The 14146-nt window shown below is 40.1% G+C and overlaps 1 protein-coding gene across 2 annotated transcripts in view; it reads left to right on the forward strand.

Annotated features, from left to right (window-relative positions):
* LOC141270515 (uncharacterized) overlaps nt 1-14146 on the forward strand; it is a 345167-nt gene that overhangs the window by 274323 nt on the left and 56698 nt on the right. The window contains exon 7 of one of the 2 annotated variants that reach the window (XM_073680538.1): nt 4021-5487. In XM_073680538.1, coding sequence (XP_073536639.1) covers nt 4021-5462 — 1442 coding nt within the window. In that variant the 3' untranslated portion in view covers nt 5463-5487. Of the gene's footprint in view, nt 1-4020; nt 5488-14146 lie in introns of those variants that run through there. The other variant, XM_073680539.1, reaches the window with a different exon arrangement.

Genomic DNA, 14146 nt, shown 5'->3' on the forward strand with positions numbered 1-14146 from the left:
ACTAAAATTTTGGCAAAAATTTTGCAATTTTCAAAATTTGAATTTTTATGCCCTTAAATCAGAGAGATATGTCACACAAAATAGTTAATAAATAACATTTGCCACATGTCTACTTTACTTAACAGCACAATTTTGGAACCAATTTTTTTTTTTATTAGGGAGCTATAAGGGTTAAAAGTTGACCAGTGGCTTATCATTTTTCCTACAAAATTTACAAAACCATTTTTTTAGGGACCACATTTGAAGTCACTTTGAGGAGTCATTATGACAGAAAATACCCAAAAGTGACACCATTCTAAAAACTGCACCCCTCAAGGTGCTCAAAACCACATTCAAGAACTTTATTAACCCTTCAGGTGCTTCACAGAAATTTTTGGAATATGGAAGAAAAAAATGAACATTTAACTTTTTTTTCACAAAAATCTTACTTTAGACCCAATTTTTTTTATTTTTGCAGGGGTAACAGGAAAAAATGGACCCCAAAATTTGTTGTGCAATTTCCCCTGAGCACGCAGATACCCCATACGTGGGGAAAAAGTACTGTTTGGGCGCACGGCAGGGTTCGGAAGGGAAGGAGCACCATTTGACTTTTTGAATGTAAAATTTGCTTGAATAATTAGCGGGCGCCATGTTGCATTTGGGGAGCCCCTGATGTGCCTAAACAGTGGAAACCCCCCACAAGTGATGCCATTTTGGAAACTAGACCCCTCAGGGAACTTATCTAGATGTATGGTGAGCACCTTGAACGTCCCAGGTGCTTCACAGAAGTTTATAACCTTGAGCTGTAAAAATAAAATTTTCACATTTTTCCCACAAAAATGTTTTTCAGCCCCCAATTTTGCATTTTCATAAGGGTAACAGGAGAAATTGCACCATGCAGTTTGTTGTGCAATTTCTCCTGAGTAAGCCGATACCCCATATGTGGGGAAAAAAACACTGCTTGGGCATACGGCAGGGTTCGGAAGGGAAAGAGCATCATTTGACTTTTTGAATGTAAAATTTGCTTTAATAATTAGCGGATGTGCCCCTGATGTGCCTAAACAGTGGAAAACCCCCACAAGTGACACCACTGGAAACTAGACCCCTCAGGGAACTTATCTAGATGTGTGGTGAGCACTCTGAACCCCCAAGTGCTTTACAGAAGTTTATAACATGGAGCCGTGAAAATAAAAAAAATCAAACTTTTTCCACAAAACTGATGTTTTAGCCCCAATTTTTTTATTTTGACAAGGGTAAGAGGAGAAAATGGACCACAAAAGCTGTTGTGCAATTTCTCCTGAGTACGCCAATACCCCATATGTGGGGAAAATACAGTGTTTGGGCGCACGGCAGAGTTGAGAAGGGAAGGAGCACTGTGTGACTTTTTGAACGCAAAATTGGCTGGAATTGAGAGCGGACGCCATATCACATTTAGAAAGTCGCTGATGTGCCTAAATAGTGGAAACCGCTCACAAGTGACCCCATTTTGGAAACTACACCCCTCAAGGATTTTATCAAGGGGTATAGTGAACATTTTGAACCCAGAGGTACGACACAGAATTTGATAACATTAGGTCATCATATTGAATAAGTTGTCATTAGTCTTGAGCGCAAGTGCTCGCTACTTGAGTTTGCATTGGGTACTCGGGTATGCACCATGTATCGCGCATGCTCGAGTGACATGCTTGAATCCCCGCTCGCATGTTTCATGGTTATTAGACACCCAAAAAAAAAAACATGCAGGGATCGCTCGTGCATGGCAGGCAATCCCCGCATGTTTTTTTTGGCCACAAAGCATATGGGGCAGAGACTCGAGCATGTCACTCGAACACCCGTGATACTCAGTGCATACCAGAGCACCCGATGCAAACTCAAGTAGCGAGCACTTGCGCTCAACACTAGTGGCCATATCGTCATCTTTTTTTTTTTTTTTTATTACTTTTGAAAAAAATACCAACCCTAATCCTAGCCCAACTCTATTCCTAACCCTATCCCCAACCCTAGCCCAACCCTAACCCTAGCCCTAGAGTATATTTTTTACGCCGTTACTCGTGCGGTATAAGTGATTAGACGACTTTATTCTTTGGGTCGGTGTGATTACAGCGATACCAGAATCATGTCGGGTTTTTATGCTTGACAGCTGTCACACATTAGAAGACGCATTTTTTTGTAAAATCTAGTTTTTGCATCGCCATATTTTGAGAACTATAATTTTTCCATATTTTGGCCTACAGAGTCATGTAACAGCTTTTTTTTGCGGGATGAGTTGACGTTTTTATTGGTACCATTTTCAGGCTTGTGACATTTTTTGATCGCTTTCTATTCCGATTTTTGGGAGGCAGAATAAACAAAAACCAGCAATTCCGGAATTGTTTTTGTAGAGGTTTTTCTTATGCTGTTCCACGTGTGGTAAAATTGATAAGGGAGCTTTATTCTTTGGGTCAGTACGTTTACAGCGGTACCACATTTATATAGTTTTTCTATGTTTTGGCGCTTTTACACAATAAAAGCTATTTTATAGAAAAAAATATTTTTCTGCATCTCTTTATTCTGAGAGCTATAACTTTTTTATTTTTTCCGGCTGATTGAGCTGCATGGTGGAAAAAACAAGATTACGTTTTCAGCGGTACCATTTTTATTTATATTTGTCTTTTTGATCGCGTGTTATTACATTTTTTGTTTGGCGGTATGATGATAAATGCTTTTTTTTTTTTTTTTTTTTAACCGTGTTCACTAAAGGGGTTAACTAGTGGGACAGTTTTATAGGTCAGGTCATTCCGGACGCGGAGATACCAAATGTGTGTACTTTTATTGTTTGTTTGTTTGTTTTTTTTTCATAATATTTATTGATGGGTACATTATATTTTTATTTTTGGTGGATTTTTTTTTTATTTTTTTTTATATTTTTACAATTTATTTATTTTTCATTTTTTAACACTTTTTGGACTTTTATACTTTGTCCAACTATGGGACTTTCACTTTTTACATTCTCATCGCCTGTATAGCATACGGATGGAGCACCATCCCTGTGCTATACAGGCTGTCAGCGCTGCTGATGCAGAAGATACTTTGGTCATGCACTGCGCATGACCAAAGTATCTTCCTGCTGTCAGGTGACCCGGATGTTGTCATGACGACATCGGGTCGTCATGGCAACATCCGGGAATCTGCGGCAGACAGCGCTGGAGGCCGAGAGAGGAGGTGAGTATTGCGATCACCTCCCCTTGCCCTCCCAATTCTTCGATCACAGCATTGCCAGAGTTAATGTGCCGGGAGTGGTGCAGGACTGCTCCCAGCACATAGCACCGGGTGTCAGCTGTGACAATCAGCTGACACCCGGCGACGATCGCGCCCACACAGCATGAGTGCGGGCGAAATCAACAGGGCGTACTAATATGTACCTGGCTCTTAAAGCCCACGCCGCAGGTACGTATTAGTACTCCTTGGCCTGTAAAGGGGTTAATATTATTCCCTGCCACCACCGATAAGATTTTAAATACAGGCCTGATCGGGCGCCCGCTTTCTGGTAGCATATGGTTACCCACCGTAAATTAAGTGGGTTCTTCTCACTATAGTAATGCCAAATACATGGATGCTAAATGTGGTTTGGGCACACTGCAAGGCTCAGAAGAGAAGGGAACATTTGACTTTGGGAGATCAGATATTGCTGGATTGGTTTATGGAAGCCATGTTACTTTTCAAGAGCCTTTGAGCCACTAATAATGTGGAAATCTCTGTTTTTCCACTGACAGATAATGGACCTGAGTGGGGACTTGTTTTTTTGCAGAATAAGTAGAAGTTTTATTGGTATTATTTTCACCTACATAACATAACACATACGTGTTTTGTGGCATCTTATTCCATATTTGGGAGGCAGTATGAACAAACATTGAACACCACGCTCTACAGGTTCATCCTATAGGGTTCTCTATTAGACTGTGAACTGTCATTGTCTTGGTGAATAATACAATTTTTACTGACAGTTTAAGTAGAAATGTTCAAGGATATTTTATTCAAAAATAATTGTTTTTTTCTTGGCAGACGACTGTACCAGGAGATCAGAGGGACAGCTGACATCTTCAATTTTTAAATCAGATGATCTTGTGATCCCACAGGATACAACTGAAGTTAATGCCATTACTCCAGATATACCATCATCCATTCACAGCAAAGATCTGTCATCTGATCCTTTTAAACAGGTCCTGTTTTTTGATTCATTACTGACTACTAAGGAAAAGCAAAGTCACAAAATAAGCATTAAGAAACAAATTGCTCCTAAAGCAAAGAAGCCATTTTCACTTTCAGAATATGGAAATAGTTTTCCTCTCCAAAAGTCTTTTCTTAAACATCAAAACATTCACACAGTGGAGAATAGATTTTCTTGTTCCAAGTGTACGAAGTGTTTTAACCAGGAATCAAAACTTGTTCAACACCAGAGAACTCACACAGTGGAGAAGCCATTTTCCTGTTCAGATTGTGGGAAATGTTTTATGAAGAAATCATCTCTTCTTAGTCATCTGAGAACTCACACTGTGGAGAAGTCTTTTTCCTGTTCAGAATGTGGAAAATATTTTCGACATAAATGTAGTCTTGTTATGCACCAAATAACGCACACAGGGAAGAAGCCTTTTTCATGTTCAGAATGTGGGAAATGTTTTAACCGAAAAGCATATCTTAATAGCCATCAGAGAACTCACAGAAGGGAAAAGCCTTTTTCCTGTTCAGAATGTGGGAAATGTTTTAAATGGAAATCAGACGTTGTTAAGCACCAAAGTACCCACACAGGGGAGAAGCCTTTTTCATGTTCAGAATGTGAGAAATGTTTTAGCCAGAAAGCGGAGCTTGATAGCCACCAGAGAACTCACACAGGGGAGAAGCCTTTTTCATGTTTAGTATGTGGGAAATGTTTTAAACAGAAATCGCATCTTGTTATTCACCAGAGAACCCACACAGGTGAGAAGCCTTTTTCATGTTCAGAATGTTGGAAACGTTTTCACAGGAAATCACATCTTGTTAGGCACCAGAGAACCCACACAGGGGAGAAGCCTTTTTTTTGTTCAGAATGTGGGAAATTTTTTGCACAGAAATCAAATTTTGTTACTCACCAGAAAATTCACAAAGGGGAGAAGCCTTTTTCCTGTTCAGAATGTGGGAAATATTTTACACAGAAATCAAATTTTGTTACGCACCAGAAAATTCACAAAGGGGAGAAGCCTTTTTCCTGTTCAGAATGTGGGAAATATTTTAAACATAAATGGAATCTTATTATTCACCACAGAACTCACACTGGGGAGAAGCCTTTTTCATGTTCAGAATGTGGGAAATGTTTTATCCAGAAATCCTATCTTGTTAGACACCAGAGAACCCACACAGGGGAGAAGCCTTTTTCCTGTTCAGAATGTGGAAAATGTTTTGTGAAGAAATCCTCTCTTCTTAGTCACCACAGAACTCACACAGGGGAGAAGCCTTTTTCATGTTCTTAATGTTGGAAATGTTTTACATGGAAATTAACTCTTAATAAACATCTGCTTAGTAAACATCAGAGTGTCACGATTCCTCCGCTCAGTAGGTCTTGGAAGCTGTGACTGACGGCTCAGTCGTCCAATCGGGTTCAGTTGTATGCTGAGCTGTTGATGTTTTAATGAACAGCTCAGCCGTCTAATCTGAATCTGAGTGGTGCTGAGCTTCTTTCAGGTGTTCCCTGTTCCAGTTGATTACCCAGTTACTTAGTTGAGCTGTCAGTCTTAGACCTCTGCCAGACGTAGCATCTTCTCAGTGGTGTGCCTAGTATTTCTGTGCTCTGTTTGTCCTTTGCTGTCTGACTTTGGACCTCGTTCTGACCATCCATTTGCCTAGCCCCTTTGCTCTGATCTGCTATTTTCCTGGTATTCTGACCTCAGATCATTACTTGACTTCACCTTTGTTTTTTAACTTTAGTTTTCTATGTGCTCTCTTGGTATCTGACCCCAGAAGTTTGACTACTCTGCTTCACAGCCTGTCCATGAGTGGTGACTAGCGTCAAATTACGCCTGGCTTATACTTTTTTCCCCACCACTGGATCCAGTTGGTGCACTCTGTGATCAGGTGGTGAATATGACCCATATGGTCCAGGAACTGGTCAGGGAATACCAGAAGCTAGGATCTTCACAGTCCCAGCTGCAGGGTCAGTTTTGCTTCTCAAAGCTGTCCGCTACCGACTGTAGTAATGACTTCGATACCAGCTGACGTGCCGTTGGTCTCCTAAACCAGTAGTATATGGGAAGGAAAGAAAAGTGGTAGATAACAGTAAATCCGGGTCCAAACTAGAATAAGAATAATTATTACAGTCTATGCGTTTCAAAGTACCATACTTCCTCCTCAGGACAAAAAAAAACATATGACAAGTCACAGAACTCTGCCATACAGTGGGGTGAAAAAGTTTTTGCTCCCTTTCTGATTTCTTATTCTTTTACATGTTTGTCACACTTAAATATTTCAGATCACAAAGCAAATGTCAATATAAGTCAAAGATAAGTAAACATAAAAAGCAGTTTTTAAATCAAGGTCTTTATTATTAAGGGAAAAAGAAATCCAAACCTATAGGGCCCTGTGTGAAAAAGTGATTGCCCCCTAAATGTAATAACTGGTTGGGCCACCATTAGCAGCAACCACTGCAATCGAGCGTTTACGATAACGGGTAATGAGTCTTTTACAACTCTCTGGAGGAATTTTTGCCTACTCATCTTTCAAAATTGTTGTAATTCAGCCGCATTGGAGGATTTCCGAGCATTATTTGCCTTTTTAAGGTCATGCCACAGCATCTGTCGGATTAAGGTCAGGACGTTGACTAGGCCACTCCAAAGTCTTAATTTTGTTTTTCTTAAACCATTCAGAGGTAGACTTGCTGGTGTGTTTTTGGATCATTGCCCTGCTGCATAACCAAAGTGTGCTTCAGCTTGAGGTCACAAAGAGATGGCCAGACATTCTCCTTCAGGATTTTTTGGTAGACAGTAGAATTCATGGTTCCATTTACCAAAGCAAGTCCTTTAACTGAGGCAAGTGAGGCCTGCAGTTCTTTGGATGTTGTTGTGGGGTCTATTGTGACATCTTTGATGAGTCGTCACAGCACTCTTGGAGTAATTTTGGTCGGTCGGCCACTCCTGGGAAGGTTCATATTGTTCCATGTTTTCGCCATTTGTGGATAATGGCTCTCACTGTGGTTCGCTGCAGTCCCAAAGCTTTAGAAATGGCTTTATAACCTTTTCCAGACTGATAGGTCTCAATTACTTTTTTTCTCATTTGTTCCTGAATTTCTTTAGATTGCAGCATGATGTCTAGCTTTTGAGGATATTTTGGTCCACTTCAGGCATGTCCTATTTAACCGCTTCCCGACCGCCCACTGTAGATAAAAGTCTGCAGCGCCGACGTTTAAAAACGGTGGGTGGTCCCACAGCGCTCAGGACCCCCAGGGTCCTGCAAGCGCTGCGGGTGCAGTGCAGAGCGATAGCTCTGACAGGGAACATCATCGGGACCTGATTGGATCAGGTCCCAGTGATGTTAACCCTTTGCTGTCTTCTATATGCCGCGATCTATAGTGATCGCGGCATATAGAAGATAGTAAGAGGAGAGGGGGTCGTATACTTACCTCTCCGACGACCCCTGATACCTTCCAGGACCTGGCGTTGCTATGGCAGCTGGAGGTCACATGACCGCTTCCAGATCTGACCGCCTCCTGAAGCCTGGCAGGACACACTGACTGTGAAACAGTCAGCAAAGATCTCATGTAATGTAATACATGTCTATTACATTACATGAGATCAGTGATCAGAAAAATAAAAATTAATGTCCCATACAGGGACTAAGTAAACATGTAAAAAAAAAATTTTTCAAACTACTAAAAAAAAATCACAAAATAAATAAAATATTAAACCGATAAATCCGTATATTTATGCAAAAACAAAAAAAGTACAGATATTTGGTATCGCCGCGTCCGAAACAACCCAAGCTATAAAACTGTCACACTAATTAACTCCTGCTGTGCACACCGTAATAAAAAATAAATAAAAAACGGAGCAAAAAACTATGCTTTTTCCTCATATCGCCAAACAAAAAGTGGAAAAAAATGCGATCAAAAAGCAAAATGGAAATAAAAATGGTACCGCTGAAAACGTCATCTTGTTCTGCAAAAAACAAGCCGCCATACAGCTCCATCAGCCAAAAAATAAAAAGTTATACCTCTCAGAATAAAGCAATGCAAAAAAAATATTTTTTCTATAAAATTGTTTTATTGTGTAAAAGCGCCAAAACATAAAAAAATATACAGTAAGTGTAGTATCGCTGTAAACGTACTGACCCGAAGAATAACGCTGCCTGATCACTTTTACCACACGCAGAACGGCATAAAAAAACCCTCAAAAAACAATTCCTGAATTGTTGGTTTTTGTTAATTTTACCTCCCAAAAAACGGAATAGAAAGCGATCAAAAAATGTCACGTACCCAAAAATGGTACCAATAAAAATGTCAACTCGTCCCGCAAAAAACAAGCCGTCACATGACTCTGTCGGCCGAAATATGGAAAAATTATAGCTCTCAAAATATGGCAATGCAAAAACTAGATTTTGCAAAAAAAAGCGTCTTTTAGTGTGTGACAGCTGTCAGTCATAAAAACCCGATATAAATCTGATATCTCTGTAATCGCACCGACCCGAAGAATAAAGTAATCTCATCACTTATACCGCACGAGGAACGGCGTAAAAAATAAATAAAACCAATTCCTCACCTGCTACTGATTTGTTTATTATGTCTCCCAATGTGCTCACCACACATCTAGATAAGTTCCCTAAGGGGTCTAGTTTCCAAAATGGTGTCCCTTGTGGGGGGTTTCCACTGTTTAGGCACATCAGGGGCTCCCCAAATGCAACATGACGTCCGCTAATTATTCAAGCAAATTTTACATTCAAAAAGTCAAATGGCGCTCCTTCCCTTCCAAACCCTGCCGTGCGCCCAAACAGTGGTTTTCCCCCACATATGGGGTATCGGCGTGTTCAGGAGAAATTGCACAACAAATTTCATGGTGCAATTTATCCTATTACCCTTTATGATAATGCAAAATTAGGGGATGAAAAACATTTTTCTGGGAAAAATGTGAAAATTTTATTTTTACAGCTCAATATTATAAACTTGTGTGAAGCACCATGAGGTTCAAGGTGCTCACCACACATCTAGATAAGTTCCCTAAGGGGTCTAGTTTCCAAAATGGTGTCACTTGTGGGGGGTTTCCACTGTTTAGGCACATCAGGGGCTCTCCAAACGCAACATGGTGTCCGCTAATTATTCAAACAAATTTTACATTCAAAAAGTCTAATGGCGCTCCTTCCCTTCCGAACCCTGCAGTGCGCCCAAACAGTGGTTTTCCCTCACATATGGGGTATCAGCGCGCTCAAGAGAAATTGCACTAAAAATTTTGGGGTCCATTTTTTCCTGTTACCCCTGTGAAAATAAAAAAAATTGGGTCTAAAGTAACATTTTTGTGAAGAAACTTAAATGTTAATTTTTTTCTTCCACATTCCAAAAATTCCTGTGAAGCACCTGAAGGGTTAATAAACTTCTTGAATGTGGTTTTGAGCACCTTGAGGGGTGCAGTTTTTAGAATGGTGACACTTTTGGGTATTTTCTGTCATAAAGACCCCTCAAAGTGACTTCAAATATGATGTGGTCCCTAAAAAAATGTTTTTGTAAATTTTGTTGGAAAAATGAGAAATCGCTGGTCAACTTTTAACCCTTATAGCTCCCTAACAAAAAAAAATTTGGTTCCAAAATTGTGCTGATGTAAAGTAGACATGTGGGAAATGTTATTTATTAACTATTTTGTGTGACATATCTCTCTGATTTAAGGGCATGAAAATTCAAAGTTTGAAAATTGCAAAATTTTCAAAATTTTTGCCAAATTTCCGATTTTTTCACAAATAAACGCAAGTGATATCGAAGAAATTTTACCACAATCATGAAGTACAATATGTCACGAAAAAACAATCTCAGAATCAGCGGGATCCGTTGAAGCGTTCCAGAGTAATTACCTCATAAAGGGACAGTGGTCAGAATTGAAAAAATTGGCCCGTTCACGAAGGCAAAAACAGGCTCTGGCGCGAAGTGGTTAAGTGATTTCTTGATTGAAAACAGGTGTGGCAGTAATCAGGCCTCTATGTGGCTAGGGAAATTTAACTCAACTTCCCAAAGATGTGATAAACAATTTTTAATTTATGTTTTAATGGGGGGAGCAATCACTTTTTCACACAGGGCCCTGTAGATTTGAATTTCTTTTTCTCTTAATAAAGACCTTCATTTAAAAACTGCATTTTGTGTTATCTTTGTCTAGTATTTTAATTTGCTTTGTGATCTGAAACATTTAAGTGTGACAAACATGCAAAATAAGAAATCAGGAAGTGGCAAACACTTTTTCACACCACTGTATATAAACCATTGTGAATTTGAAAAAAATGTGGCGCCAAAAAAAGCAAGGCTCTGGAGTCGGTAAGCAAAACCTCCAACTCCGACTCCTCAATTTCCATGACACCGACTCCGACTCCACGACTGTCTCCCTCATACATGGCTCATGTTTAAGTGATAAGATTCATCTCAGCTAAAAGTCTAGACCCTTAGATCAGGAACAGGAAATACATTTATAGGACATTTCATAACTTTCCCAAATTGTATGAAAAAATATTCCCCACAAACTGCATTGAACTACTGTACCCAAATTATTATATATTTTAGGAGTCTGAGTCGGTCCGTTTTATACCAACTCCACGATTCTGACTCCGACTACACAGCCCTGAAAAAAAGAATACATGATATGTAAAAGTTCATCTTGGGCAGTTTAACATTGTAAATAATTTCAGAAGAAATGATGATAAAAGGTTTGAAATTATATAATTTCATATTGTTTCTAAGATTAATGAAATTGAGAAAATAAAAATAATAAAATGCACGTTTGTGGTGATAAGTTTCATCTAAAGATACTGTAAATATAGTGTGATGTAAAAATATCTTTTTTTAGGTCAAAATATTGATATTGGCGTGAGCGTTGTGATCTTGGCGTGCCACAGAGAAGCGTGAATGAAGCAGAGGATTATAAAAATAAAAAAAAAAGGGGGGCAATTGGGGTGTGTAGAACCATAAATGTATTAAGTAGTGGATTGTTTATTTTAAGCGTGAATGTATAAGAGAAATAAGATACTAAAGGACTGCCCATAGAAATCGCTAAGAGAATAGCGTGGGAAAAAATCTATGCTGCTGGGAAAGTCCCTCCGCTGAACTTAGATGAACTCAGCATTCGGGGATAACCCAGCTGCTAGAGTGAGAGGCTGGGTGAAATTGTGACGTAACGCGGGAAAATTTTAGTACAATCCTCCAGAGAAACCGTGAAAGAGGAATAAAGAAGAGATCTTCGAGCAAAATGAGTGGCAAAACAAAAAATGAAGCGGGAGTGAGTTCAATTCCCACTCGAAATAACAAATTGAGGTAAACTATTGTGCCCTCTCGTTATGAAGACTGTATTCACCAGAGGAGGCTTACGCTTTCCTTGCCTCTGACATGGATTCAGGCAGTGAAGAAGATCCCACATTCCTTTATTCCCCCCACCCCACCCCCCATCTAGTGAGGAGGAACCACCAGCAAAGCACAGTAGTAGCCAGGTAACCCCTTTTGCAATTGATCCCATGTGGACTGCATGCATCCCCTGAAAATTAACAGCCTGTTAATCCAGATTTCATCGGCAGCTCAGGAATCCAATTTGACAGTACAGGCCTCACTGAAATTGACTTTTTCAAATTCTTTTTCAGCGAGGAAATAATAAATCTTATGATGGACCAGACAAATTACTATACTATATCCATCAATTTTTCGCCCAAAATCCCACGTCATCAGACGCCAGATGGACACCTGTAAATGCAGCAGAAATTATGACATTTTGGGGCATTGTGCTACATATTCCAAAATAACAAGAGCTTCAGCAATACTGGAGTACTGATATTCTCTACGGCACACTGGTATTCCGTTTGGCCATGACAAGGACACGATTTGAATTGATCCAAACATTTTTGTATTATACTGATATTGCGCAGTGTCCTCCCCGAGACAATCCTAACTTTAAAATTTGGCCAGTAATTGACCACTTCAGCAGAAAATTTGCTGAGGTGTACAACCCCCAGAGACATCTCTATGAATCTCTGGTTATTTTCAAAGGGATGCTAAAATTCTGACAACACCTGCCCAATAAGAGGACCAGGTATAGAATTAAACTGTACAAGCTGTGCAAGAGTACCTCAGGGTACAACACCCACAGATTTAGGGTCTACAAAAGGGAAGGACATCCAGATTGATCCCCCTGAATGCCCCCCCTGTCGTGGGGTTGAGAGGAAAAATTTTGTGGGAATTGCTGCATCCACTGCTGGATAAGGGTTATCACCTCTACATTGATAACTTTTACACCAGCATCCCGCTTTTCAAGACACTCTCTGTTGGAGGTACAGTTGCATGTGGCATCGTGCGAAAAAATCAGAGAGGCCTCCCTAAGCTGCTAATTGGGCAACTTCTGAGAAAGGGCGAAAGCAGAGCCAAATGCAGCGACAACATGCTGGTGGTAAAGTATAAGGAAAAGAGGGATGTCCTTATCTTGACCACAATACACCATGACAACAGCTCCCATGTCACTGTCCGAGGTACCACAACACAAGTCCCAAAGCCAGATTGTAACTTGGATTATAATAAGTACATGGGGGTGTAGATCTCTCAGATAAGGTCCTGAAACCATACAGTGCCATGCGAAAAGCTACAGTAAGGTACAAAAAATTGGCTGTGCACATTGCACAGCTGGCACCAAAAGAAATCTAATAATTACTATAAAACTATGACTCTACATAGTAACATAGTTTGTAAAGCCGAATAAAGACTTGCGTCCATCAAGTTCGACCTGTTAGTTCTGTAATTGCTAAAGTTGATCCAGAGGAGGGCAAAAACCCCAAATGATTTAGCCAATCTTCACCTGAGGAAAAATTCCCTCCCGACTCTGAAACCAGCAGTCAGAATAAATCCCTGTATCAACCTACTATTTTATTTTATTTTTAAGTATACGCTGAAATCTGCCTGGTATCTAGAAATGCATCCAGTCCCCGCTTGAACTGGTGTAGTGAATCCGACATTACCGTCTCCTCACTCAGTGAATTCCATATTCTCACTGCTCTTACCATAAAGAACCCCTTCCTATGTTGGTGCTGAAACCTTTTCTCTTCCAGTCTTAGTGAATGCCCTCTTGTTACCTTAATATCCCTCCTTTTGAACAAATCCCGGGCAAGGTCTCTATACTGTCCCCTAACATATTTGTACACATTTATTATGTCCCCCCTCAACCTTCTCTTTTCCAGGCTGAATAGTCCTAGTTTTGCCAACCTCTCTGGGTATTGCAGTCCCTCCATTCCCTTTATTAATTTTGTTGCCTTCCTTTGTACCTTTTCAAGCTCATTTATATCCTTTCTATATATTGGGGCCCATAACTGAGCACAGTATTCCAAGTGTGGTCTGACCAGTGCTTTGTACAGTGGAAGAACAATGTTCTCATCCTTTGCAGCTATACCTCTTCTGATACATCCCATTACCCTGTTTGCCCTTACAGCAGCGGCCTGACTTTGGGCACTCCAATTTAGTTTGCTATCAATCAAGATGCCCAAGTCCTTCTCCATCTCTGAATTCCCCAATGATTTCCCATTCAGTGAGTACTGGTAACTTCCATTTTTCCTTCCCATATGTATGACCTTACATTTCTCCTCATTAAACCTCATTTGCCATTTAATGCTCCACCTACCCAGCTTATCCAAATCCCTCTGTAGGTCTGCACTGTCCTCTTTTGTATTAATTGTTTTACATAACTTTGTGTCATCTGCAAATATTGATATTTTACTATTTATCCCGTTGACTATGTCGTTAATAAAGATATTAAATAACATTGGGCCTAGCACAGACCCCTGTGGTACCCCACTAGTGACGCTTACCCAATCTGAGTATATTCCATTTATAACCACCCTCTGCCTTCTATCCCTTAGCCAGTTTGCTACCCACTTGCAAACATTTTCCCCCAGCCCCATCATTCTCATTTTGTATACCAACCTATTATGTGGCACGCTATCGAACGCT

The sequence above is a fragment of the Phyllobates terribilis genome, unplaced genomic scaffold (genome assembly GCF_046119375.1).
Source record: "Phyllobates terribilis strain yellow unplaced genomic scaffold, ASM4611937v1 Scaffold_5__5_contigs__length_657084704, whole genome shotgun sequence".
NCBI lineage: Eukaryota > Metazoa > Chordata > Amphibia > Anura > Dendrobatidae > Phyllobates > Phyllobates terribilis.